Below are 26,559 nucleotides of genomic sequence, written 5' to 3'. Positions count from 1 at the left end.
TCTTGTCTATTTGGTAGTCATCTTAACAGGTGTGAGGTGATAACTTATGCTTTTGAGGTGCATTTCCCTGATGATTAGTGATGTTGAGCACCTTTTCATATACCTATTGGCCATTGGAATGTCTTTGGAAAAATGTCTCTTTGCCCATTTTTTCAATTGTTTGTTTTTGCTATTGAGTTGTGTGAGTTCTTTATATATTTTGGGTATTAAACGCTTTTAGATACATGGTTTGCGAGTATATTCTCCCATTCTGTAGGTGGCCTTTTTGATTTATTGTTTACTTTGCTGTGCTGAAGCTTTTTAGTATGATATAGTCTCTTTTGTTTATTTTAATTGTTGCCTATGCTACTGGTGTCTTATCCAAGAACTCATTGCCAAGGAACCTTTTATTCTGTTTTCTTCTAGAAGTTTTACGGTTTCAGGTCTTACATTTGAGTCTTTGATCCATTTTGAGTTAAATTTTGTAAGTGGTATAAAGTAAAGTGTCCAGTTTTATTTCTTTGCCTGTTTTCTCAACAGCATTTATTGAAGAAACTATCCTTTTCCTACTGTGTGTTCTTGGCACCATTGTCAAAAGTTAATTGACCGTGTATGCATGGATTTATGTCTGGGCTCTCTATTCTGAGCCAATGATCTATGTGTGTGTTTCTATGCTTGGACCATATTGCTTTGATTACTATAGCTTTGTAATATAGCTTGAAATCAAGAAATGTCTGCATTTAAAAATGTATCATCACAAATAATAGTATGGTGATATAGTAATTTCAGGGCAGGTGACAATAAAGTAACTTGAGGAAATATTTTCAATGTAGACTTTCTCAAGTTATTTTATTGTCACCTGCCTGAAAATTACCGTAATACCTCAACATATATATAGGGATTAGGAATGTGCCCTCTAGAGTTAGGAGACACAAAACTTGCACAATAATAAGCAGTGGTCCTGGCAAAACAAATAACACGCTCTTTCCCTGACATAAACCCAAAATAAAACAGAACAAACCTAAAGGAAAACCAAGACTCCTGATTCAGCTATACCACTGTCCTGCAGTTTATTCACTCTGCTTAATTCTTCCCACTTTGTCATCTCTAATTCTTAATCCAGAAGACCAGCATATGTGGAATAAATAGAAATCCTTTCAGTTCATTATACTTCACCTTGGGATAGCTCTAGTTTCCAGATGTCCTGGGAACTGTTTCTACTTAGCAAATACATTTCTTTCTTAGGAAACCACACTTACTCACAAACTATCACACTGACAAACCAGATATGAAAGAGAGATACCATCCTCCATACCCAATTTTCCCTTCTTTTTATGCTTTAGAGACATAAATTCATTTTAGCTTTCATGAAAAGACTAGAGTTAACAGACTTTTTTCCCTGGAGTCATCCTAATAGACGTGTGGGCTTTCAAGTCGTTGGATCTGGATTCAAATGTCAGCTCTTGCACTTAACTATGCTTAATGTCTAAAGTGAGAAATTTAGATGTTTAAGCTCACATTCCTTTTCCATATATATGTAGATAATTTAACATAAATAAAACCCCATAGAGTTATTAAGATTCAAATAAAATTTGTAGGTGTTATTAGCTCTTTTCGGAAGTGAGGAAACCAAGGGTAAATGAAGTTAAGTATGCTGTACAATCATATTCTATAATAACAAGTAACATTTTTTGCACTCAGAAAATGTTAGTGTCATATGTTCTTCTGGTATCCTCTCTTTATGGGAAAACAAAGCTTAGAGTTGATTCATAGATACCATTACAATTATTCATCTACCTAAACTGTTGAGTCAGGTCAACATACCTGGAATGAGGTGAGGTTGGCATATTCCCTGCCCAATAGGAATTTTTGTTTGGATATATACCTTATTCCCCTCTGATTTGGGAAATTTATACTGATGCTAATGTGTGTGTGCACACATACATAGCAGAGATGGCAGTCCAGCAAGAAGCCAGGGGCGATCCCAAGACTCTAGTCAGCACCATTTCTAAATTCAGTTGCTCTGAGCTGACTTAAATCCATCTTTCTTCATCTCCTGGGCAGGGTCTCTGTAGAGACATGGTAGTTCTGAGTCTGTGGCCTCATCTGGTACAAAACTGTTCTCTAATGAAAGGCCTGGGGCCAGAGACCTCATTTACTTTCCCCAGAGTCTTCACAGATGGAAATGAAGATTTCTATTTCACAAAGCAAAAGGGCATGCTGTCGGAACGACAGCGTCTGCTTCTCGATTCAATAAAGCAAATTCAAAACCTAATGTCCCCTGCTGCTGACCTTGTCACAGTGACTGTGTTTCTTCAACACGGTTGTATCTCCTTTGTAACTGTGTTTAACTCACTGCAGGGCCAGACACTTGCATGCATGGGAACAGTGCTGCAAAAGCCTTTGCCCTGTTCAGTGCTGTAAGAAGAAGGATTCTTGAGAGGTGCCGGGAGAGATCTGTGGCTGCCAACAGAAGGTTTTAGAGACAACTCTTTACCATTGTGGACTTTTCCTTTTAGGTACTATGCAGGGATAACCATTAGAATTCCATAGATACAACTTCTTCCTTTATAAATGAGGAATCTGAGGAGCAGAAGTTTAATAACTTGCCTAAACTTATATCGATACATCAGTTGGTGGAGGCATCCTAAAATGGCGGCCACGGGAGGTCTGCATGCCACTGTCCAGACAAAGTCTCTGCATTATAAACTCCTAGGAGGACTTGCTGTGTGGAGGGCCTGCTATGGTGTGCTTGGTTCATCATGGAGAGTGGGGCCAAAGCCTGTGAGGTCACACTGTCTGGGAATTTCTGTGAATAGACGGCTAAATCCATGAAGGTTGTGGATGGCCTGATGATCCACATTGGGGACCCTGTTAACTACTATGTCGATACCAGTATGTGCCATGTGACACTCAGACAGTGTGCACTGGGCATCAAAGTGGAGATCATGTTGCCCTGGGACCCAAGTGGTAAGATTGACCTTAAGAAGCCCCTGCCTGACCATATGAGCATTATGGAACCCAGAGATGAGATATGGCCCACCACCTCTGTCTCAGAACAGACTGGTGGGAAGCCAGAGCTGCCAGCTATGCCCCAGAGAGTACACACGGCATAACAGGGTCTCCTTGGCAGTCGGATCTGGAGTCTGCAGGTTGCTCTCTAAAGATCTTTAGTAAAATCTGTTAAAAAAGAGGGAAAAAAATCAAGATCTCACACAAGAGCCTTTTTATACCGCAGGTTGTATTCTCCATTTACTAATCTCTACTAATCACTTATTTTACTCTGGACCAGTGTTTCTTTCAGATCAGAGTTTCTCCAAGTACGATCCCTGAGAAATCTGCATCAGAATCTCCTTGTGTGCCAGTTAGAATGCAGATTCCTGGGACCTGCTCCAGGACTATAATTTTCATGTCTCTGAAATTGGAGAAATTTTCATTTTTCAACATGCACCTGAGGTGATTCCTATGAAATATAGCGTTTTTTCTTTTTCTTTTGAACTAAATTTAGACTTACAGAAGAGCTGCAGAGATAGTACAGAAAGTTTCCATGTACACTTCATCCATCTTCTTTTAATGTTGACATTTTACCTAATGATATAGTATACCTATCAAACCAAAAAATTACCATTGGAACATTATTAATAACCAATTATGGACTTTATTCATATTTTACCAACTTTTTTTCACTAACTATATTTTTGTTGTTCTAGGACCCAATTGACAGTCCCACATTGCTTTTAGTTATTATGTATACCAGATTTTACTGCTCTTGATTGTAATCCCATGTTCCACACTACAGGGGCTGAATCCTGGCTCTGAAGGCAGCCAAAGGCTTAATTCAGGTGCTCATATGATGGTACTTAAGTTCAAGCTACAATGACAGTACTCTTAATAATGCTGCAGAGATTCAGTCACTCAGAAACAAAATTGAAGGACACATAAAACACCATTCAGTCTCTCATTTTACTGATAGAGTTCCTGCATCCTGGAGAAGAAATTTGAGCAAGTTGATGGAAATATTGGAACTGTAGTCCATTTCACGTATCTCCAAGTTACCTTGTAATTTCTTTAAGCATCTGGCTTTGATTATAGTTCTTTCCTTTGTTCTCAAAGTGAAGGTCAATGAATAGTTTTAAAAAGTATTATCCGTGATTTCAGTTATCTATGAGAGGAATATGAGAAGTCTAGTATTCTCCAATTTGGCAATCAGGAAACAGGTTCAGAGAGTTAAAACTGAGGTCCCCAAGGTTCCATGGCAAGCATACAGCTAAGCCCTATCCATACCTCTACAAGCTGACTCCTGAATTAGTGCCATTCTGCAGTATGCCACACGCCTCCAGCCCTGAATTTATGCACTCTGTGCTGAAACGGATATTTTGTGTATTCATATAGAACATTTGGAGGAGTGAGTATTTATACACAAATTCAAATAGGGCACCCAAATGGGGAAACTTTGTGAACCTGGCATATTTAGCAATTATAAATGGGAGACATGACTGTGGGAAGCGAAATGACATACATCAGTGTGAATGTCTATTCTTGGTGGAAAAGACTAGATAATTCTAAGGTTTTTTTTTTTTAAGTATCTTTATTAGAGGAAAATTGCTCTACAATGGTGTGTTAGTTTCTGCTTTATAACAAAGTGAATCAGCCATACATATACATATATCCCCATATCTCCTCCCTCTTGCGTGTCCCTCCCACCCTCCATATCCCATCCCTCTAGGTGGACACAAAGCACCGAGCTGATCTCCCTGTGCTATGCAGCTGCTTCCGACTAGCTATCTATTTTACATTTGGTAGCGTATATGTGTCCATGCCACTCTCTCACTTCGTCCCAGCTTACCCTTCCCCCTCCCCTTGTCCTCAGGTCCATTCTCTACCTCTGCGTCTTTATTCCTATCCTTTCCCTAGGTTCATCAGAACCTTTTTTTTTTTTTGATTCCATATATATGTGTTAGCATACGGTATTTGTTTTTCTCTTTTTTTAAAAATTAATTAATTAATATTTAAAATTAGTTTCTGCTTTATAACAAAGTGAATCAGTCTTACATATACATCTGTTCCCATATCCCTTCCCTCTTGCGTCTCCCTCCCTCCCACCCTCCCTATCCCACCCCTCCAGGTGGTCACAAAGCACCGAGCTGATCTCCCTGTGCTATGCGGCTGCTTCCCACTATCTATCTACCTTACGTTTGGTAGTGTATATATGTCCATGCCTCCCTCTCGCTTTGTCACAGCTTACCCTTCCCCCTCCCCATATCCTCAAGTCCATTCTCAAGTAGGTCTGTGTCTTTATTCCTGTTTTACCCCTAGGTTCTTCATGACATTTTTTTTTCTTAAATTCCATATATGTATATATATGTGTTACCATACGGTATTTGTCTTTCTCTTTCTGACTTACTTCACTCTGTATGACACACTCTAGGTCTATCCACCTCATTACAAATAGCTCAATTTCGTTTCTTTTTATGGCTGAGTAATATTCCATTGTGTATAAGTGCCACATCTTCTTTATCCATTCATCCAATGATGGACACTTAGGTTGTTTCCATCTCTGGGCTATTGTGAATAGAGCTGCAATGAACATTTTGGTACATGTCTCTATTGGAATTATGGTTTTCTCAGGGTATATGCCTAGTAGTGGGATTGCGGGGTCATATGCTAGTTCTATTTGTAGTTTTTTAAGGAACCTCCATACTGTTCTCCATAGTGGCTGTACCAATTCACATTCCCACCAGCAGTGCAAGAGTGTTCCCTTTTCTCCACACCCTCTCCAGCATTTATTGTTCCCAGATTTTTTGATGATGGCCATTCTGACTGGTGTGAGATGATATCTCATTGTAGTTTTGATTTGCATTTCTCTAATGATTAATGATGTTGAGCATTCTTTCATGTGTTTGTTGGCAGTCTGTATATCTTCTTTGGAGAAATGTCTATTTAGGTCTTCTGTCCATTTTTGGATTGGGTTGTTTGTTTTTTTGCTACTGAGCTGCATGAGGTGTTTATAAATTTTGGAGATTAATCCTTTGTCAGTTGCTTCATTTGCACATATTTTCTCGCATTCTGAGGATTGTCTTTTGGTCTTGTTTATGGTTTCCTTTGCTGTGCAAAAGGTTTGAAGTTTCATTAGGTCCCATTTGTTTATCTTTGTTTTTATTTCCATTTCTCTAGGAGGTGGGTCCAAAAGGATCTTGCTGTGATTTATGTCATAGAGTGTTCTGCCTATGTTTTCCTCTAAGAGTTTGATAGTTTCTGGCCTTACAATTAGGTCTTTAATCCATTTTGATCTTATTTTTGTGTATGGTGTTAGGGAATGATCTAATCTTATACTTTTACATGTCCCTGTCCAGTTTTCCCAGCACCACTTATTGAAGAGGCTGTCCTTTCTCCACTGTATATTCCTGCCTCCTTTATCAAAGATAAGTTGACCATATGTGCGTGGGTTTATCTCTGGGCTTTCTATCCTGTTCCATTGATCTATTTTTCTGTTTTTGTGCTAGTACCACACTGTCTTGATTACTGTAGCTTTGTAGTATAGTCTGAAGTCAGGGAGCCTGATGGCTGCAGCTCCATTGTTCATTCTCAAGATTGCTTTGGGGGCTTCCCTGGTGGCGCAGTGTTTGAGAGTCCGCCTGCCGATGCAGGAGACACAGGTTCATGCCCCGATCCGGGAGGATGCCACATGCCACGGAGCAGCTGAGCCTGTGAGCCATGGCCTTTGAGCTTGCACGTCCGGAGTCTGTGCTCCGAAATGGGAGAGGCTACGACAGTGAGAGGCCCACATACTGAAGAAAAAAAAAAAAGATTGCTTTGGCTATTCGGGGTCTTTTGTTTTTCCAAACAAATTTTGAAATTTTTTCTTCTAGTTCTTTGAAAAATGCCAGTGGTGGTTTGATAGGGATTGCATTGAATCTGCAGATTGCTTTGGGTAGTAGAGCCATTTTCACAATATTGATTCTTCCAACCCAGGAACATGGTATATCTCTCCATCTATTTGTATCATCTTTAATTTCTTTCATCAGTGTCTTATAATTTTCTGCGTACAGGTCTTTTGTCTCCTTAGGTAGGTCTATTCCTAGATATTTTATTCTTCTTGTTGCAATGGTAAATGGGAGTGTTTTCTTGATTTCACCTTCAGATTTTTCATCATTAGTGTACAGGAATCCCAGAGATTTCTCTGCATTAATTTTGTATCCTACTACTTTACCAAATTCATTGATTAGCTCTACTAGTTTTCTGGTAGCATCTTTAGGATTCTCTGTGTCATACTCTCCTCCCTCGTACAGTTGTCGTTGCAGGACCCCCATGGAGGTCCTCGACACCCCCACTGAACAGTAGCTATTGGCCGTGTAATGAGGTAAACTCTCACTGCTCATGGCTCTCTTCGTTCAAGACAGAGCCACCAGCCACAAGTTGAGTCTCGGAGAGAGAGAGAGAGGGAACGAAAGCACCTCGTCACCTCCCTGCAGGACTCTGCCAGAGTCTCTTGACCCGACCCTATTTATACCGCAAGCCCTTTGTGACCCGTCACCATCGCATCACACACCCCTTTGTTGAGCCTCCAAGCCCCCACCCCCTTGGGGCAGGCTCACCAGCCTCCCCCTAAACCAACCACCACGTCCATAGGGAACAGGCTGACCCTGCCAGGGAATAGGTGTGGGTAGGCCGGATAGTCTTCCTACTCAAACGGTTGAGAAAACCCTCCTGCTCTTGTAAATATCTGGGTGGTTTCCAGTTTTGTTGTTGTTACAAATCTCCATCATCTTGGCGCTTCTGCTGAACGATGTCCTGGGGATAAAATCCTGGAAGTGGACCGTGTACTTGCTGAGGGCAGGCATCCTATGGGGATTGCTGTTCTCTGTGCCCCCAGCGTATATAGCACAGTGCTGGCAGGAGCTTAGAAAGAGTGCTACCTGTCAGAGTCCCATTGGTACTGTCATTTCCAGGAAATGGAGAATTTTCTCACCCATTTTCTCTTTTCAGGGAGGCTAACTTTTTATATTTCTTTTTCTATTTTTTTACAGTTTTAGAAACTGTTTTTATTGTGCAATATAACACACATTCATGAAAGTGCACAAACCGTAAATATATAGCTTAATGAGTAACAAGAAGGTGAACACCATTGTAGCTGCCACCCAGAGCAAGAAACAGAGCCCTGCCAGCCCCTCTTCTGCATGCCCCCTCCCCACAAAGGGAACCCAACCTTGGCTTCTATTTTTTTTTCTTTTCCTTCTTCTTTTTTATAGACGTATAGTTGATTTACAAGGTTGTGTTAATTTCTGTTGTGTTAATTTCTTCTGTTAATTTCTGATTCAGTTTTATGTATATATATATATTCAGTTTCATATTCTTTTTCTATTATGGTTTATCGCAGGATACTGACTGTAGTTCTCTGTGCTCTACAGTAAGACCCTGCTGTTTATCCACCCTGTAGTTTGTATCTGCTAATCCCAAACTCCAAAACCTTCCCCGCCCCCAACCCCACAGAAAACCCCAAGTCTCTTTTCTATGTCTGGGAGTCTGTTTCTGTTTTGCAGATATGTTCATTTGCATCGTACTTTAGAGTCCATGTATAAGGGATATCATATGGTGAGAAATGTTATTTTTTAAATAGGTTTCCCAGGTGATCCTTATGCATGTGAATGTTGGAGAACTACAGTCTTCCACTGTAAAGTTATGGCATACTGGGGCGGAAAGAGGCCCCCCCAGACCTCCTAGCCCAGTGGTTTTCCAACTTGGCTGCTGCACAGTGGAATTATTGGGTGAGATTTTTAAAACTCCCAGTGCTGGAGGGCTTACCCCACCTAAATGTCATCAGAATCTCTGGGATTGGGGTCAGGCTATCAATGTTTTTTTTGTTTGTTTTTAAGCTCCCCAGGGAACTCGCAGTATACAACCAAGGGTAAGAATCACTGCAGCGGTCCAATCCATTGGTTCTACAGTTGGGGACCCCGTGGCTGCCCACAGAGGTACCATTACAGAGAGGCAGAGTGACCCAGGAGAGTCAGTGGCCCAGACAGGATAGGAACTCAGATTTCCGGACTCGTCGTTGGTGCTGCTTCTACCATAAAGATTGTGTCCCTTTGTTGAGCCAATGACAACCCTGATCCCCCCGTGTTCTGTTTTATCCTACACAAAGTAAAATAACTCCCAATGGTTTGATTTCCTTACAAGCCAGAGAGAGTTTCTGTTTTCATAAGGTGAACCTCTGACCCCAGCTATGGCCTGAAGCTCAGCCCCGGCTGCAGACTTGTCCTCCCTCCACCCTACGTGCCCTGGAGAAGCCTTGCGGGGAAAACAGGCTTCTCTTTCTGGCAGTGGCTATGCACGTGTGACCTTCGAGCAAGCGACGAAAACCTTTTTCTGTGCTTATTTCCTTGCCTTCTGCAGAGTGCCCATAACCAAACCAGAGTGCTTTGCTGAGAAAAGGGTCGTTTTTCAATAACATAGCCTCGTGCTAGGCACAGCACAGACACCCAATAAATACCTGATGAGTTAAGTAATTAATTCAGCAACGCAAGTATACACATCACACAGTCACTTCCCCCAGCTTATCTTCTCCCCAAACTATTTACATATTAAATCTTATTTCAAAAGATTCGCAACCTCGCAGCGAAAATTTCTGTATAGTGCATCTATTTCCATCCCTAGTGAATGGCTTAATGATACTTACTACATATCTTCTACAACAAAATTTTGATTCTGGGGTCTCAGGCCAAAGCACAATTCGCATCACAGAAGTCACTGTCAAGTCACTACCAGGCGAGGGGACATAGAAAACACAAGATAGCATTTCTTTTGGAGTTGTATGGTTTCCTTTATTAGAGAAAGTAGGAATTGCCTCTCTAGGGAAGGATGCAAGCCAACCGGGGCTTTGTCTGCCTCTCAGTGTTCATGTGTGAGCCTTGTTTCTCAATCAGGAATGACTGAAGCACCTAAAGACGGAGAGGATCTCACTGGATGTCTTACTTAGGGTCCCCGAACTGGTGGCGGCCTTGGCTCTTCCTCAGTGTGCGAGCTGTCCTCCCCTCCTTTGTCAACTTTGGAGTTTCCATGGCCGCATGAGGACCAGTGGGAGGATGGTATCTGGGCCTTGTCCCCTCCTGTCCTGTGGTGACCTTCACCTGTCCTGCGGTGATGGGAACGTTTCCTCGCTGAAGACGTGTCCTCCTTTCCTTTTTTTCCTTCCAGGCTTCATCCCCGGGGTGGGAGACCTTCTGGCTTCCTTCCCGTTCAGACGTGTAGCCTTCACTCTGCAAGGTGGAGACCACGGGGGCTGCGACCTTCCCTTCAGCTCTTCCATCAGCAGGCTCGCTGGTTGTGACTGCACCTGGCAACACCACGCTCGTGCTGCTCTCTGGACCATCTGCCCCCGTCGAGGATGTGCTGGCAACATCCGCCGAGACCAGGTTCGTGTCCTGCGGGGACAGGCGGGCAGCACCTGCGGTGGCCTGGCCGGATCCGCTTTCTCCTGGATCCTCGATGGTGGCTCCCGCCAGGCCCACGGTCATCCCTGCCGCCGATCCTTCGGCGCCTTTCAGGGCTGCAGTTGATCCATGGGGGGCATGATGGATTCCCTCTCCCCCCACATAAGCACAAGACGTGGCTCCAGTCACGTCACGACGCTTGTGAAGCCCAACCTCATCCTGATCCCTTTCTCTGTGGAGCTCTGTGGTCTGAGCCAAGGGGAGGAGAGACAGGTAAGAGAGAGATGACAGAAAGTGAGCTCAGAACTGTCCGCTCCTCTCTCATCCTGGAGCTGAGCAACTCAAGGCCTTATACTTAGAATAACCTTTGACATCACCCAGTCTAAGCTCCCATTGGATGCAAGACCCCATCTACTGCACCCCTGTCAAACGGCCACTCCACTTTACTTGAACAGTCCCAGGGTCAGGGAGAGCACTGATACAATTCTCCATGATGCTCTACACTTTAACTTTATACCCTTGTGCTTCTCTCCCTGCAGGGCAGATTCCTAGAAGTGGGGTTCCTGGGTCAAGGGATGCACACCTTGTACGTTTTGGTGACTCCACGGGTTGGGCTGATTTGAGTCAGCATGTCGGAGTCCCGGGGAGACACAATGAAGGAAGGACTTCCTAACTGTGAATGATGTTCCCCACCTGCTGAGACTACCTGGGCTGGGGTAAGTGTTCAGGAAGAGACCAGAGAGTCAGGATGCTGTAGGAGGGATTACAGCCCTGGTGATGAGACCAGTGCAGCCGAGAGGATACCTAAGGTCTCTCTGAAATTCGGCCTCGTGGGACAAGGTGGAGAAGCACTCGGAACCTCTCCAGCGTGGTGACTCCCGTAGTGATAGCTCGTGTGTCCCTGACCCTTTTCAACGGTAGAAGGTATTTCCCAGGCGAGTCTCAGAGAGCACCAAAGGCTATGAAGGACCAGCTTTGCCCTGCTCTCCCAAAGCACCCTGCCCCGTGTTCTTGAGTCCCTGTAGGTGCTTACCACTAGGAAGTCGGCATCCTCTGTAGTCGCTGCATCTCCAGTTTGGAGCATCGGGGTACTGCTGTAACTGTCTACCGGTGGTCTCAGGATATAGACAAGCTTTTCCCAATAGGAAAAGAGGTCTTCTTGTGCGTCGGAAGAGGGGCACAGCTGCAGGTAGAAAGTCCGGCCGGTAGCAAGACTCAGGCACAGCTGCTGTTTCTCCCGGTTGTGGATGGAGATCTTGACAAACTTCAAGGGGAGCAGCCTGGTGAGCTCTAGGGTCTTCACGGGCTTGCAACCTCTCCCCTTGGTGATCCCGACACAGACTTTCCTTGGTCGGGCCAGCAGCATGACGTCAGGTAGTGGGAAGAGGGGGCTGGTGGATGCGACGCCCACAGTCACCGTTCGGACGCGGTTGTCTAGGTCGATCAGTTCTCCTTCCTTGCTGACCTGGATAAAGTCGCTCTCAAACATGGGAGCGTACTTGAAAACGTCATACTCTCCTCCCTCATACAGTTGTCGTTGCAGGACCCCCATGGAGGTCCTCGACACCCCCACTGAACAGTAGCTATTGGCCGTGTAATGAGGTAAACTCTCACTGCTCATGGCTCTCTTCGTTCAAGACAGAGCCACCAGCCACAAGTTGAGTCTCGGAGAGAGAGAGAGAGGGAACGAAAGCACCTCGTCACCTCCCTGCAGGACTCTGCCAGAGTCTCTTGACCCGACCCTATTTATACCGCAAGCCCTTTGTGACCCGTCACCATCGCATCACACACCCCTTTGTTGAGCCTCCAAGCCCCCACCCCCTTGGGGCAGGCTCACCAGCCTCCCCCTAAACCAACCACCACGTCCATAGGGAACAGGCTGACCCTGCCAGGGTATAGGTGTGGGTAGGCCGGATAGTCTTTCTACTCAAACGGTTGAGAAAACCCTCCTGCTCTTGTAAATATCTGGGTGGTTTCCAGTCTTGATGTTGTTACAAATCTCCATCATCTTGGCGCTTCTGCTGAACGATGTCCTGGGGATAAAATCCTGGAAGTGGACCGTGTACTTGCTGAGGGCAGGCATCCTATGGGGATTGCTGTTCTCTGTGCCCCCAGCGTATATAGCACAGTGCTGGCAGGAGCTTAGAAAGAGTGCTACCTGTCAGAGTCCCATTGGTACTGTCATTTCCAGGATATGGAGAATTTTCTCACCCATTTTCTCTTTTCAGGGAGGCTAACTTTTTATATTTATATATATTTTTTTACAGTTTTAGAAACTGTTTTTATTGTGAAATATAACACACATTCATGAAAGTGCACAAACCGTAAATATATAGCTTAATGAGTAACAAGAAAGTGAGCACCCTTGTAGCTGCCACCCAGAGCAAGAAATAGAAGCCTGCCAGCCCCTCTTCTGCATGCTCCCTCCCCGCAAAGGGAACCCAACCTTGGCTTCTATTTTTTTCCTTTTCCCCCTTCTTTTTTATTGACGTCTAGTCGATTTACAAGGTTGTGTGAATTTCTGTTGTGTTAATTTCTTCCGTTAATTTCTGATTCAGTTTCATGTGTGTTCTTTGTGTATTTCATGTATAGTCTTTTTCCTATTCTTTTCCATTATGGTTTATCACAGGATACTGACTAGAGTTCTCTGTGCTCTACAGTAGGACCCTGCTGTTTATCCACCCTGTAGTTTGCATCTGCTAATCCCAAACTCCCAATCCTTCCCTGCCCCCAACCCCACTGAAAACCCCAAGTCTCTTTTCTATGTCTGGGAGTCTGTTTCTGTTTCGCAGATATGTTCATTGGCATCGTACTGTAGAGTCCATGTATAAGGGATATCGTATGGTGAGAAATGTTATTTTTTAAATAGGCTTCCCAGGTGATCCTTATGCATGTGACTGTTGGAGAACTACTGTCTTCCACTGTAAAGTTATGGCATACTGGGGCGGAAAGAGGCCCCCCCCCAGACCTCCTAGCCCAGTGGTTTTCCAACTTGGCTGCTGCACAGTAGAATTATTGGGTGAGATTTTTAAAACTCCCAGTGCTGGAGGGCTTACCCCACCTAAATGTCATCAGAGTCTCTGGGATTGGGGTCAGGCTATCAATGTTTTTTTTGTTTGTTTTTAATCTCCCCAGGGAACTCGCAACATACAACCAAGGGTAAGAATCACTGCAGCGGTCCAATCCATTGGTTTTACAGTTGGGGACCCCGTGGCTGCCCACAGAGGTACCATTACAGAGAGGCAGAGTGACCCAGGAGAGTCAGTGGCCCAGACAGGATAGGAACTCAGATTTCCGGACTCGTCGTTGGTGCTGCTTCTACCATAAAGATTGGGTCCCTTTGTTGAGCCAATGACAACCCTGATCCCCCCGTGTTCTGTTTTATCCTACACAAAGTAAAATAACTCCCAATGGTTTGATTTCCTTACAAGCCAGAGAGAGTTTCTGTTTTCATAAGGTGAACCTCTGACCCCAGCTATGGCCTGAAGCTCAGCCCCGGCTGCAGACTTGTCCTCCCTCCACCCTACGTGCCCTGGAGAAGCCTTGCGGGGAAAACAGGCTTCTCTTTCTGGCAGTGGCTATGCACGTGTGACCTTCGAGCAAGCGACGAAAACCTTTTTCTGTGCTTATTTCCTTGCCTTCTGCAGAGTGCCCATAACCAAACCAGAGTGCTTTGCTGAGAAAAGGGTCGTTTTTCAATAACATAGCCTCGTGCTAGGCACAGCACAGACACCCAATAAATACCTGATGAGTTAAGTAATTAATTCAGCAACACAAGTATACACACCACACAGTCACTTCCCCCAGCTTATCTTCTCCCCAAACTATTTACATATTAAATCTTATTTCAAAAGATTCGCAACCTCGCAGCGAAAATTTCTGTATAGTGCATCTATTTCCAGCCCTAGTGAATGGCTTAATGATACTTACTACATATCTTCTACAACAAAATTTTGATTCTGGGGTCTCAGGCCAAAGCACAATTCGCATCACAGAAGTCACTGTCAAGTCACTACCAGGCGAGGGGACATAGAAAACACAAGATAGCATTTCTTTTGGAGTTGTATGGTTTCCTTTATTAGAGAAAGTAGGAATTGCCTCTCTAGGGAAGGATGCAAGCCAACCGGGGCTTTGTCTACCTCCCAGTGGCCATGTGTGAGCCTTGGTGCTGAATCAGGAATGACTGAAGCGCCTAAAGTAGGAGAGGATCTCACTGGATGTCTTACTTCGAGTCCCCGAACTGGTGGCGGGCTGGCTCTTCCTCCGTCTGCGAGCTGTCCTCCCCTCCTTTGTCACCTTTGGAGTTTTCATGGCCGCATGAGGACCAGTGGGAGGATGCTTTCTGGGTCTTGTCCCCTCCTGTCCTGTGGTGACCTTCACGGGTCCTGCGGTGATGGGAACGTTTCCTCGCTGAAGACGTGTCCTCCTTTCCTTTTTTTCCTTCCAGGCTTCATCCCTGGGGTGGGAGACCTTCTGGCTTCCATCCCGTTCAGACGTGTAGCCTTCACTCTGCAAGGTGGAGACCACGGGGGCTGCGACCTTCCCTTCAGCTCTTCCAGCAGCAGGCTCGCTGGTTGTGACTGCACCTGGCAACACCACGCTCGTGCTGCTCTCTGGACCATCTGCCCCCGTCGAGGATGTGCTGGCAACATCCGCCGAGACCAGGTTCGTGTCCTGCGGGGATAGGCGGGCAGCACCTGCGGTGGCCTGGCCGGATCCGCTTTCTCCTGGATCCTCGATGGTGGCTCCCGCCAGGCCCACCGTCATCCCTGCCGCCGATCCTTCGGCGCCTTTCAGGGCTGCAGTTGATCCATGGGGGGCATGATGGATTCCCTCTCCCCCCACATAAGCACAAGACGTGGCTCCAGTCACGTCACGACGCTTGTGAAGCCCAACCTCATCCTGATCCCTTTCTCTGTGGAGCTCTGTGGTCTGAGCCAAGGGGAGGAGAGACAGGTAAGAGAGAGATGACAGAAAGTGAGCTCAGAACTGTCCGCTCCTCTCTCATCCTGGAGCTGAGCAACTCAAGGCCTTATACTTAGAATAACCTTTGACATCACCCAGTCTAAGCTCCCATTGGATGCAAGACCCCATCTACTGCACCCCTGTCAAACGGCCACTCCACTTTACTTGAACAGTCCCAGGGTCAGGGAGAGCACTGATACAATTCTCCATGATGCTATACACTTTAACTTTATACCCTTGTGCTTCTCTCCCTGCAGGGCAGATTCCTAGAAGTGGGGTTCCTGGGTCAAGGGATGCACACCTTGTACGTTTTGGTGACTCCACGGGTTGGGCTGATTTGAGTCAGCATGTCGGAGTCCCGGGGAGACACAATGAAGGAAGGACTTCCTAACTGTGAATGATGTTCCCCACCTGCTGAGACTACCTGGGCTGGGGTAAGTGTTCAGGAAGAGACCAGAGAGTCAGGATGCTGTAGGAGGGATTACAGCCCTGGTGATGAGACCAGTGCAGCCGAGAGGATACCTAAGGTCTCTCTGAAATTCGGCCTCGTGGGACAAGGTGGAGAAGCACTCGGAACCTCTCCAGCGTGGTGACTCCCGTAGTGATAGCTCGTGTGTCCCTGACCCTTTTCAACGGTAGAAGGTATTTCCCAGGCGAGTCTCAGAGAGCACCAAAGGCTATGAAGGACCAGCTTTGCCCTGCTCTCCCAAAGCACCCTGCCCCGTGTTCTTGAGTCCCTGTAGGTGCTTACCACTAGGAAGTCGGCATCCTCTGTAGTCGCTGCATCTCCAGGTTGGAGCATCGGGGTACTGCTGTAACTGTCTACCGGTGGTCTCAGGATATAGACAAGCTTTTCCCAATAGGAAAAGAGGTCTTCTTGTGCGTCGGAAGAGGGGCACAGCTGCAGGTAGAAAGTCCGGCCGGTAGCAAGACTCAGGCACAGCTGCTGTTTCTCCCGGTTGTGGATGGAGATCTTGACAAACTTCAAGGGGAGCAGCCTGGTGAGCTCTAGGGTCTTCACGGGCTTGCAACCTCTCCCCTTGGTGATCCCGGCACAGACTTTCCTTGGTCGGGCCAGCAGCATGACGTCAGGTAGTGGGAAGAGGGGGCTGGTGGATGCGACGCCCACAGTCACCGTTCGGACGCGGTTGTCTAGGTCGATCAGTTCTCCTTCCTTGCTGACCTGGATAAAGTCGCTCTCAAACATGGGAGCGTACTTGAAAATGTCATACTCTCCTCCCTCATACAGTTGTCGTTGCAGGACCCCCATGGAGGTCCTCGACACCCCCACTGAACAGTAGCTCTTGGCCGTGTAATGAGGTAAACTCTCACTGCTCATGGCTCTCTTCGTTCAAGACAGAGCCACCAGCCACAAGTTGAGTCTCGGAGAGAGAGAGAGAGGGAACGAAAGCACCTCGTCACCTCCCTGCAGGACTCTGCCAGAGTCTCTTGACCCGACCCTATTTATACCGCAAGCCCTTTGTGACCCGTCACCATCGCATCACACACCCCTTTGTTGAGCCTCCAAGCCCCCACCCCCTTGGGGCAGGCTCACCAGCCTCCCCCTAAACCAACCACCACGTCCATAGGGAACAGGCTGACCCTGCCAGGGTATAGGTGTGGGTAGGCCGGATAGTCTTTCTACTCAAACGGTTGAGAAAACCCTCCTGCTCTTGTAAATATCTGGGTGGTTTCCAGTCTTGATGTTGTTACAAATCTCCATCATCTTGGCGCCTCTGCTGAACGATGTCCTGGGGATAAAATCCTGGAAGTGGACCGTGTACTTGCTGAGGGCAGGCATCCTATGGGGATTGCTGTTCTCTGTGCCCCCAGCGTATATAGCACAGTGCTGGCAGGAGCTTAGAAAGAGTGCTACCTGTCAGAGTCCCATTGGTACTGTCATTTCCAGGATATGGAGAATTTTCTCACCCATTTTCTCTTTTCAGGGAGGCTAACTTTTATATTTATATATATTTTTTTACAGTTTTAGAAACTGTTTTTATTGTGAAATATAACACACATTCATGAAAGTGCACAAACCGTAAATATATAGCTTAATGAGTAACAAGAAAGTGAGCACCCTTGTAGCTGCCACCCAGAGCAAGAAATAGAAGCCTGCCAGCCCCTCTTCTGCATGCTCCCTCCCCGCAAAGGGAACCCAACCTTGGCTTCTATTTTTTTTCTTTCCCCCCTTCTTTTTTATTGACGTCTAGTCGATTTACAAGGTTGTGTGAATTTCTGTTGTGTTAATTTCTTCCGTTAATTTCTGATTCAGTTTCATGTGTGTTCTTTGTGTATTTCATGTATAGTCTTTTTCCTATTCTTTTCCATTATGGTTTATCACAGGATACTGACTAGAGTTCTCTGTGCTCTACAGTAGGACCCTGCTGTTTATCCACCCTGTAGTTTGCATCTGCTAATCCCAAACTCCCAATCCTTCCCTGCCCCCAACCCCACTGAAAACCCCAAGTCTCTTTTCTATGTCTGGGAGTCTGTTTCTGTTTCGCAGATATGTTCATTGGCATCGTACTGTAGAGTCCATGTATAAGGGATATCGTATGGTGAGAAATGTTATTTTTTAAATAGGCTTCCCAGGTGATCCTTATGCATGTGACTGTTGGAGAACTACTGTCTTCCACTGTAAAGTTATGGCATACTGGGGCGGAAAGAGGCCCCCCCCCCCAGACCTCCTAGCCCAGTGATTTTGCAACTTGGCTGCTGCACAGTAGAATTATTGGGTGAGATTTTTAAAACTCCCAGTGCTGGAGGGCTTACCCCACCTAAATGTCATCAGAGTCTCTGGGATTGGGGTCAGGCTATCAAAGTGTTTTTTGTTTGTTTTTAAGCTCCCCAGGGAACTCGCAACATACAACCAAGGGTAAGAATCACTGCAGCGGTCCAATCCATTGGTTTTACAGTTGGGGACCCCGTGGCTGCCCACAGAGGTACCATTACAGAGAGGCAGAGTGACCCAGCAGAGTCAGTGGCCCAGACAGGATAGGAACTCAGATTTCCGGACTCGTCGTTGGTGCTGCTTCTACCATAAAGATTGTGTCCCTTTGTTGAGCCAATGACAACCCTGATCCCCCCGTGTTCTGTTTTATCCTACACAAAGTAAAATAACTCCCAATGGTTTGATTTCCTTACAAGCCAGAGAGAGTTTCTGTTTTCATAAGGTGAACCTCTGACCCCAGCTATGGCCTGAAGCTCAGCCCCGGCTGCAGACTTGTCCTCCCTCCACCCTACGTGCCCTGGAGAAGCCTTGCGGGGAAAACAGGCTTCTCTTTCTGGCAGTGGCTATGCACGTGTGACCTTCGAGCAAGCGACGAAAACCTTTTTCTGTGCTTATTTCCTTGCCTTCTGCAGAGTGCCCATAACCAAACCAGAGTGCTTTGCTGAGAAAAGGGTCGTTTTTCAATAACATAGCCTCGTGCTAGGCACAGCACAGACACCCAATAAATACCTGATGAGTTAAGTAATTAATTCAGCAACGCAAGTATACACACCACACAGTCACTTCCCCCAGCTTATCTTCTCCCCAAACTATTTACATATTAAATCTTATTTCAAAAGATTCACAACCTCGCAGTGAAAATTTCTGTATAGTGCATCTATTTCCATCCCTAGTGAATGGCTTAATGATACTTACTACATATCTTCTACAACAAAATTTTGATTCTGGGGTCTCAGGCCAAAGCACAATTCGCATCACAGAAGTCACTGTCAAGTCACTACCAGGCGAGGGGACATAGAAAACACAAGATAGCATTTCTTTTGGAGTTGTATGGTTTCCTTTATTAGAGAAAGTAGGAATTGCCTCTCTAGGGAAGGATGCAAGCCAACCGGGGCTTTGTCTGCCTCTCAGTGTTCATGTGTGAGCCTTGTTTCTCAATCAGGAATGACTGAAGCACCTAAAGATGGAGAGGATCTCACTGGATGTCTTACTTAGGGTCCCCGAACTGGTGGCGGCCTTGGCTCTTCCTCAGTGTGCGAGCTGTCCTCCCCTCCTTTGTCAACTTTGGAGTTTCCATGGCCGCATGAGGACCAGTGGGAGGATGGTATCTGGGCCTTGTCCCCTCCTGTCCTGTGGTGACCTTCACCTGCTCTGCGGTGATGGGAACGTTTCCTCGCTGAAGACGTGTCCTCCTTTCCTTTTTTTCCTTCCAGGCTTCATCCCTGGGGTGGGAGACCTTCTGGCTTCCATCCCGTTCAGACGTGTAGCCTTCACTCTGCAAGGTGGAGACCACGGGGGCTGCGACCTTCCCTTCAGCTCTTCCAGCAGCAGGCTCGCTGGTTGTGACTGCACCTGGCAACACCACGCTCGTGCTGCTCTCTGGACCATCTGCCCCCGTCGAGGATGTGCTGGCAACATCCGCCGAGACCAGGTTCGTGCCCTGCGGGGATAGGCGGGCAGCACCTGCGGTGGCCTGGCCGGATCCGCTTTCTCCTGGATCCTCGATGGTGGCTCCCGCCAGGCCCACGGTCATCCCTGCCGCCGATCCTTCGGCGCCTTTCAGGGCTGCAGTTGATCCATGGGGGGCATGATGGATTCCCTCTCCCCCCACATAAGCACAAGACGTGGCTCCAGTCACGTCACGACGCTTGTGAAGCCCAACCTCATCCTGATCCCTTTCTCTGTGGAGCTCTGTGGTCTGAGCCAAGGGGAGGAGAGACAGGTAAGAGAGAGATGACAGAAAGTGAGCTCAGAACTGTCCGCTCCTCTCTCATCCTGGAGCTGAGCAACTCAAGGCCTTATACTTAGAATAACCTTTGACATCACCCAGTCTAAGCTCCCATTGGATGCAAGACCCCATCTACTGCACCCCTGTCAAACGGCCACTCCACTTTACTTGAACAGTCCCAGGGTCAGGGAGAGCACTGATACAATTCTCCATGATGCTATACACTTTAACTTTATACCCTTGTGCTTCTCTCCCTGCAGGGCAGATTCCTAGAAGTGGGGTTCCTGGGTCAAGGGATGCACACCTTGTATGTTTTGGTGACTCCACGGGTTGGGCTGATTTGAGTCAGCATGTCGGAGTCCCGGGGAGACACAATGAAGGAAGGACTTCCTAACTGTGAATGATGTTCCCCACCTGCTGAGACTACCTGGGCTGGGGTAAGTGTTCAGGAAGAGACCAGAGAGTCAGGATGCTGTAGGAGGGATTACAGCCCTGGTGATGAGACCAGTGCAGCCGAGAGGATACCTAAGGTCTCTCTGAAATTCGGCCTCATGGGACAAGGTGGAGAAGCACTCGGAAACTCTCCAGCGTGGTGACTCCCGTAGTGATAGCTCGTTTGTCCCTGACCCTTTTCAACGGTAGAAGGTATTTCCCAGGCGAGTCTCAGAGAGCACCAAAGGCTATGAAGGACCAGCTTTGCCCTGCTCTCCCAAAGCACCCTGCCCCGTGTTCTTGAGTCCCTGTAGGTGCTTACCACTAGGAAGTCGGCATCCTCTGTAGTCGCTGCATCTCCAGTTTGGAGCATCGGGGTACTGCTGTAACTGTCTACCGGTGGTCTCAGGATATAGACAAGCTTTTCCCAATAGGAAAAGAGGTCTTCTTGTGCGTCGGAAGAGGGGCACAGCTGCAGGTAGAAAGTCCGGCCGGTAGCAAGACTCAGGCACAGCTGCTGTTTCTCCCGGTTGTGGATGGAGATCTTGACAAACTTCAAGGGGAGCAGCCTGGTGAGCTCTAGGGTCTTCACGGGCTTGCAACCTCTCCCCTTGGTGATCCCGGCACAGACTTTCCTTGGTCGGGCCAGCAGCATGACGTCAGGTAGTGGGAAGAGGGGGCTGGTGGATAGGACGCCCACAGTCACCGTTCGGACGCGGTTGTCTAGGTCGATCAGTTCTCCTTCCTTGCTGACCTGGATAAAGTCGCTCTCCAACATGGGAGCGTACTTGAAAATGTCATACTCTCCTCCCTCATACAGTTGTCGTTGCAGGACCCCCATGGAGGTCCTCGACACCCCCACTGAACAGTAGCTATTGGCCGTGTAATGAGGTAAACTCTCACTGCTCATGGCTCTCTTCGTTCAAGACAGAGCCACCAGCCACAAGTTGAGTCTCGGAGAGAGAGAGAGAGGGAACGAAAGCACCTCGTCACCTCCCTGCAGGACTCTGCCAGAGTCTCTTGACCCAACCCTATTTATACCGCAAGCCCTTTGTGACCCGTCACCATCGCATCACACACCCCTTTGTTGAGCCTCCAAGCCCCCACCCCCTTGGGGCAGGCTCACCAGCCTCCCCCTAAACCAACCACCACGTCCATAGGGAACAGGCTGACCCTGCCAGGGTATAGGTGTGGGTAGGCCGGATAGTCTTTCTACTCAAACGGTTGAGAAAACCCTCCTGCTCTTGTAAATATCTGGGTGGTTTCCAGTCTTGATGTTGTTACAAATCTCCATCATCTTGGCGCTTCTGCTGAACAATGTCCTGGGGATAAAATCCTGGAAGTGGACCGTGTACTTGCTGAGGGCAGGCATCCTATGGGGATTGCTGTTCTCTGTGCCCCCAGCGTATATAGCACAGTGCTGGCAGGAGCTTAGAAAGAGTGCTACCTGTCAGAGTCCCATTGGTACTGTCATTTCCAGGATATGGAGAATTTTCTCACCCATTTTCTCTTTTCAGGGAGGCTAACTTTTTATATTTATATATATTTTTTTACAGTTTTAGAAACTGTTTTTATTGTGAAATATAACACACATTCATGAAAGTGCACAAACCGTAAATATATAGCTTAATGAGTAACAAGAAAGTGAGCACCCTTGTAGCTGCCACCCAGAGCAAGAAATAGAAGCCTGCCAGCCCCTCTTCTGCATGCTCCCTCCCCGCAAAGGGAACCCAACCTTGGCTTCTATTTTTTTCCTTTTCCCCCTTCTTTTTTATTGACGTCTAGTCGATTTACAAGGTTGTGTGAATTTCTATTGTGTTAATTTCTTCCGTTAATTTCTGATTCAGTTTCATGTGTGTTCTTTGTGTATTTCATGTATAGTCTTTTTCCTATTCTTTTCCATTATGGTTTATCACAGGATACTGACTAGAGTTCTCTGTGCTCTACAGTAGGACCCTGCTGTTTATCCACCCAGTAGTTTGCATCTGCTAATCCCAAACTCCCAATCCTTCCCTGCCCCCAACCCCACTGAAAACCCCAAGTCTCTTTTCTATGTCTGGGAGTCTGTTTCTGTTTCGCAGATATGTTCATTGGCATCGTACTGTAGAGTCCATGTATAAGGGATATCGTATGGTGAGAAATGTTATTTTTTAAATAGGCTTCCCAGGTGATCCTTGTGCATGTGAATGTTGGAGAACTACTGTCTTCCACTGTAAAGTTATGGCATACTGGGGCGGAAAGAGGCCCCCCCCCAGACCTCCTAGCCCAGTGGTTTTCCAACTTGGCTGCTGCACAGTAGAATTATTGGGTGAGATTTTTAAAACTCCCAGTGCTGGAGGGCTTACCCCACCTAAATATCATCAGAATCTCTGGGATTGGGGTCAGGCTATCAATGTTTTTTTTGTTTGTTTTTAAGCTCCCCAGGGAACTCGCAACATACAACCAAGGGTAAGAATCACTGCAGCGGTCCAATCCATTGGTTTTACAGTTGGGGACCCCGTGGCTGCCCACAGAGGTACCATTACAGAGAGGCAGAGTGACCCAGGAGAGTCAGTGGCCCAGACAGGATAGGAACTCAGATTTCCGGACTCGTCGTTGGTGCTGCTTCTACCATAAAGATTGTGTCCCTTTGTTGAGCCAATGACAACCCTGATCCCCCCGTGTTCTGTTTTATCCTACACAAAGTAAAATAACTCCCAATGGTTTGATTTCCTTACAAGCCAGAGAGAGTTTCTGTTTTCATAAGGTGAACCTCTGACCCCAGCTATGGCCTGAAGCTCAGCCCCGGCTGCAGACTTGTCCTCCCTCCACCCTACGTGCCCTGGAGAAGCCTTGCGGGGAAAACAGGCTTCTCTTTCTGGCAGTGGCTATGCACGTGTGACCTTCGAGCAAGCGACGAAAACCTTTTTCTGTGCTTATTTCCTTGCCTTCTGCAGAGTGCCCATAACCAAACCAGAGTGCTTTGCTGAGAAAAGGGTCGTTTTTCAATAACATAGCCTCGTGCTAGGCACAGCACAGACACCCAATAAATACCTGATGAGTTAAGTAATTAATTCAGCAACGCAAGTATACACACCACACAGTCACTTCCCCCAGCTTATCTTCTCCCCAAACTATTTACATATTAAATCTTATTTCAAAAGATTCGCAACCTCGCAGCGAAAATTTCTGTATAGTGCATCTATTTCCATCCCTAGTGAATGGCTTAATGATACTTACTACATATCTTCTACAACAAAATTTTGATTCTGGGGTCTCAGGCCAAAGCACAATTCGCATCACAGAAGTCACTGTCAAGTCACTACCAGGCGAGGGGACATAGAAAACACAAGATAGCATTTCTTTTGGAGTTGTATGGTTTCCTTTATTAGAGAAAGTAGGAATTGCCTCTCTAGGGAAGGATGCAAGCCAACCGGGGCTTTGTCTGCCTCTCAGTGTTCATGTGTGAGCCTTGTTTCTCAATCAGGAATGACTGAAGCACCTAAAGACGGAGAGGATCTCACTGGATGTCTTACTTAGGGTCCCCGAACTGGTGGCGGCCTTGGCTCTTCCTCAGTGTGCGAGCTGTCCTCCCCTCCTTTGTCAACTTTGGAGTTTCCATGGCCGCATGAGGACCAGTGGGAGGATGGTATCTGGGCCTTGTCCCCTCCTGTCCTGTGGTGACCTTCACCTGCTCTGCGGTGATGGGAACGTTTCCTCGCTGAAGACGTGTCCTTTCCTTTTTTTCCTTCCAGGCTTCATCCCTGGGGTGGGAGACCTTCTGGCTTCCTTCCCGTTCAGACGTGTAGCCTTCACTCTGCAAGGTGGAGACCACGGGGGCTGCGACCTTCCCTTCAGCTCTTCCAGCAGCAGGCTCGCTGGTTGTGACTGCACCTGGCAACACCACGCTCGTGCTGCTCTCTGGACCATCTGCCCCCGTCGAGGATGTGCTGGCAACATCCGCCGAGACCAGGTTCGTGTCCTGCGGGGATAGGCGGGCAGCACCTGCGGTGGCCTGGCCGGATCCGCTTTCTCCTGGATCCTCGATGGTGGCTCCCGCCAGGCCCACCGTCATCCCTGCCGCCGATCCTTCGGCGCCTTTCAGGGCTGCAGTTGATCCATGGGGGGCATGATGGATTCCCTCTCCCCCCACATAAGCACAAGATGTGGCTCCAGTCACGTCACGAAGCTTGTGAAGCCCAACCTCATCCTGATCCCTTTCTCTGTGGAGCTCTGTGGTCTGAGCCAAGGGGAGGAGAGACAGGTAAGAGAGAGATGACAGAAAGTGAGCTCAGAACTGTCCGCTCCTCTCTCACCCTGGAGCTGAGCAACTCAAGGCCTTATACTTAGAATAACCTTTGACATCACCCAGTCTAAGCTCCCATTGGATGCAAGACCCCATCTACTGCACCCCTGTCAAACGGCCACTCCACTTTACTTGAACAGTCCCAGGGTCAGGGAGAGCACTGATACAATTCTCCATGATGCTCTACACTTTAACTTTATACCCTTGTGCTTCTCTCCCTGCAGGGCAGATTCCTAGAAGTGGGGTTCCTGGGTCAAGGGATGCACACCTTGTACGTTTTGGTGACTCCACGGGTTGGGCTGATTTGAGTCAGCATGTCGGAGTCCCGGGGAGACACAATGAAGGAAGGACTTCCTAACTGTGAATGATGTTCCCCACCTGCTGAGACTACCTGGGCTGGGGTAAGTGTTCAGGAAGAGACCAGAGAGTCAGGATGCTGTAGGAGGGATTACAGCCCTGGTGATGAGACCAGTGCAGCCGAGAGGATACCTAAGGTCTCTCTGAAATTCGGCCTCGTGGGACAAGGTGGAGAAGCACTCGGAACCTCTCCAGCGTGGTGACTCCCGTAGTGATAGCTCGTGTGTCCCTGACCCTTTTCAACGGTAGAAGGTATTTCCCAGGCGAGTCTCAGAGAGCACCAAAGGCTATGAAGGACCAGCTTTGCCCTGCTCTCCCAAAGCACCCTGCCCCGTGTTCTTGAGTCCCTGTAGGTGCTTACCACTAGGAAGTCGGCATCCTCTGTAGTCGCTGCATCTCCAGTTTGGAGCATCGGGGTACTGCTGTAACTGTCTACCGGTGGTCTCAGGATATAGACAAGCTTTTCCCAATAGGAAAAGAGGTCTTCTTGTGCGTCGGAAGAGGGGCACAGCTGCAGGTAGAAAGTCCGGCCGGTAGCAAGACTCAGGCACAGCTGCTGTTTCTCCCGGTTGTGGATGGAGATCTTGACAAACTTCAAGGGGAGCAGCCTGGTGAGCTCTAGGGTCTTCACGGGCTTGCAACCTCTCCCCTTGGTGATCCCGGCACAGACTTTCCTTGGTCGGGCCAGCAGCATGACGTCAGGTAGTGGGAAGAGGGGGCTGGTGGATAGGACGCCCACAGTCACCGTTCGGACGCGGTTGTCTAGGTCGATCAGTTCTCCTTCCTTGCTGACCTGGATAAAGTCGCTCTCAAACATGGGAGCGTACTTGAAAATGTCATACTCTCCTCCCTCATACAGTTGTCGTTGCAGGACCCCCATGGAGGTCCTCGACACCCCCACTGAACAGTAGCTATTGGCCGTGTAATGAGGTAAACTCTCACTGCTCATGGCTCTCTTCGTTCAAGACAGAGCCACCAGCCACAAGTTGAGTCTCGGAGAGAGAGAGAGAGGGAACGAAAGCACCTCGTCACCTCCCTGCAGGACTCTGCCAGAGTCTCTTGACCCGACCCTATTTATACCGCAAGCCCTTTGTGACCCGTCACCATCGCATCACACACCCCTTTGTTGAGCCTCCAAGCCCCCACCCCCTTGGGGCAGGCTCACCAGCCTCCCCCTAAACCAACCACCACGTCCATAGGGAACAGGCTGACCCTGCCAGGGTATAGGTGTGGGTAGGCCGGATAGTCTTTCTACTCAAACGGTTGAGAAAACCCTCCTGCTCTTGTAAATATCTGGGTGGTTTCCAGTCTTGATGTTGTTACAAATCTCCATCATCTTGGCGCTTCTGCTGAACAATGTCCTGGGGATAAAATCCTGGAAGTGGACCGTGTACTTGCTGAGGGCAGGCATCCTATGGGGATTGCTGTT

General features: G+C 47.6%; 1 protein-coding gene and 1 pseudogene across 2 annotated transcripts; one reads left to right on the top strand and one right to left on the bottom strand.

The window, feature by feature from the left end:
• Positions 1-2,741: 2,741 nt before the first annotated feature.
• On the top strand, positions 2,742-3,095 carry LOC309804719 (small ribosomal subunit protein uS3-like; annotated as a pseudogene). Its single transcript has one exon. The product of its transcript is annotated as a small ribosomal subunit protein uS3-like (transcript).
• An 842-nt stretch (positions 3,096-3,937) lies between these two features.
• On the bottom strand, positions 3,938-26,105 carry LOC309805351 (Golgi-associated RAB2B interactor protein 3-like; the record flags this gene model as incomplete). Its single annotated transcript, XM_082623279.1, has 3 exons — positions 25,759-26,105; positions 20,811-21,068; positions 3,938-3,964 (listed from the first exon to the last, which is right to left on the bottom strand). Exons 1-3 carry the CDS (start codon positions 26,077-26,079, stop codon positions 3,938-3,940), a joined length of 606 nt encoding a protein of 201 aa, XP_082479405.1. The 5' UTR covers positions 26,080-26,105.
• Between the last annotated feature and the right edge of the window lie 454 nt (positions 26,106-26,559).

Source organism: Mesoplodon mirus (assembly GCF_964341445.2).
Source record: "Mesoplodon mirus genome assembly, chromosome: 5".
Taxonomy (NCBI): Eukaryota; Metazoa; Chordata; class Mammalia; order Artiodactyla; family Ziphiidae; genus Mesoplodon; species Mesoplodon mirus.
The sequence above is the reverse complement of the archived record's forward strand: the minus strand, read 5'-3'. Positions and strand labels throughout refer to the sequence as shown.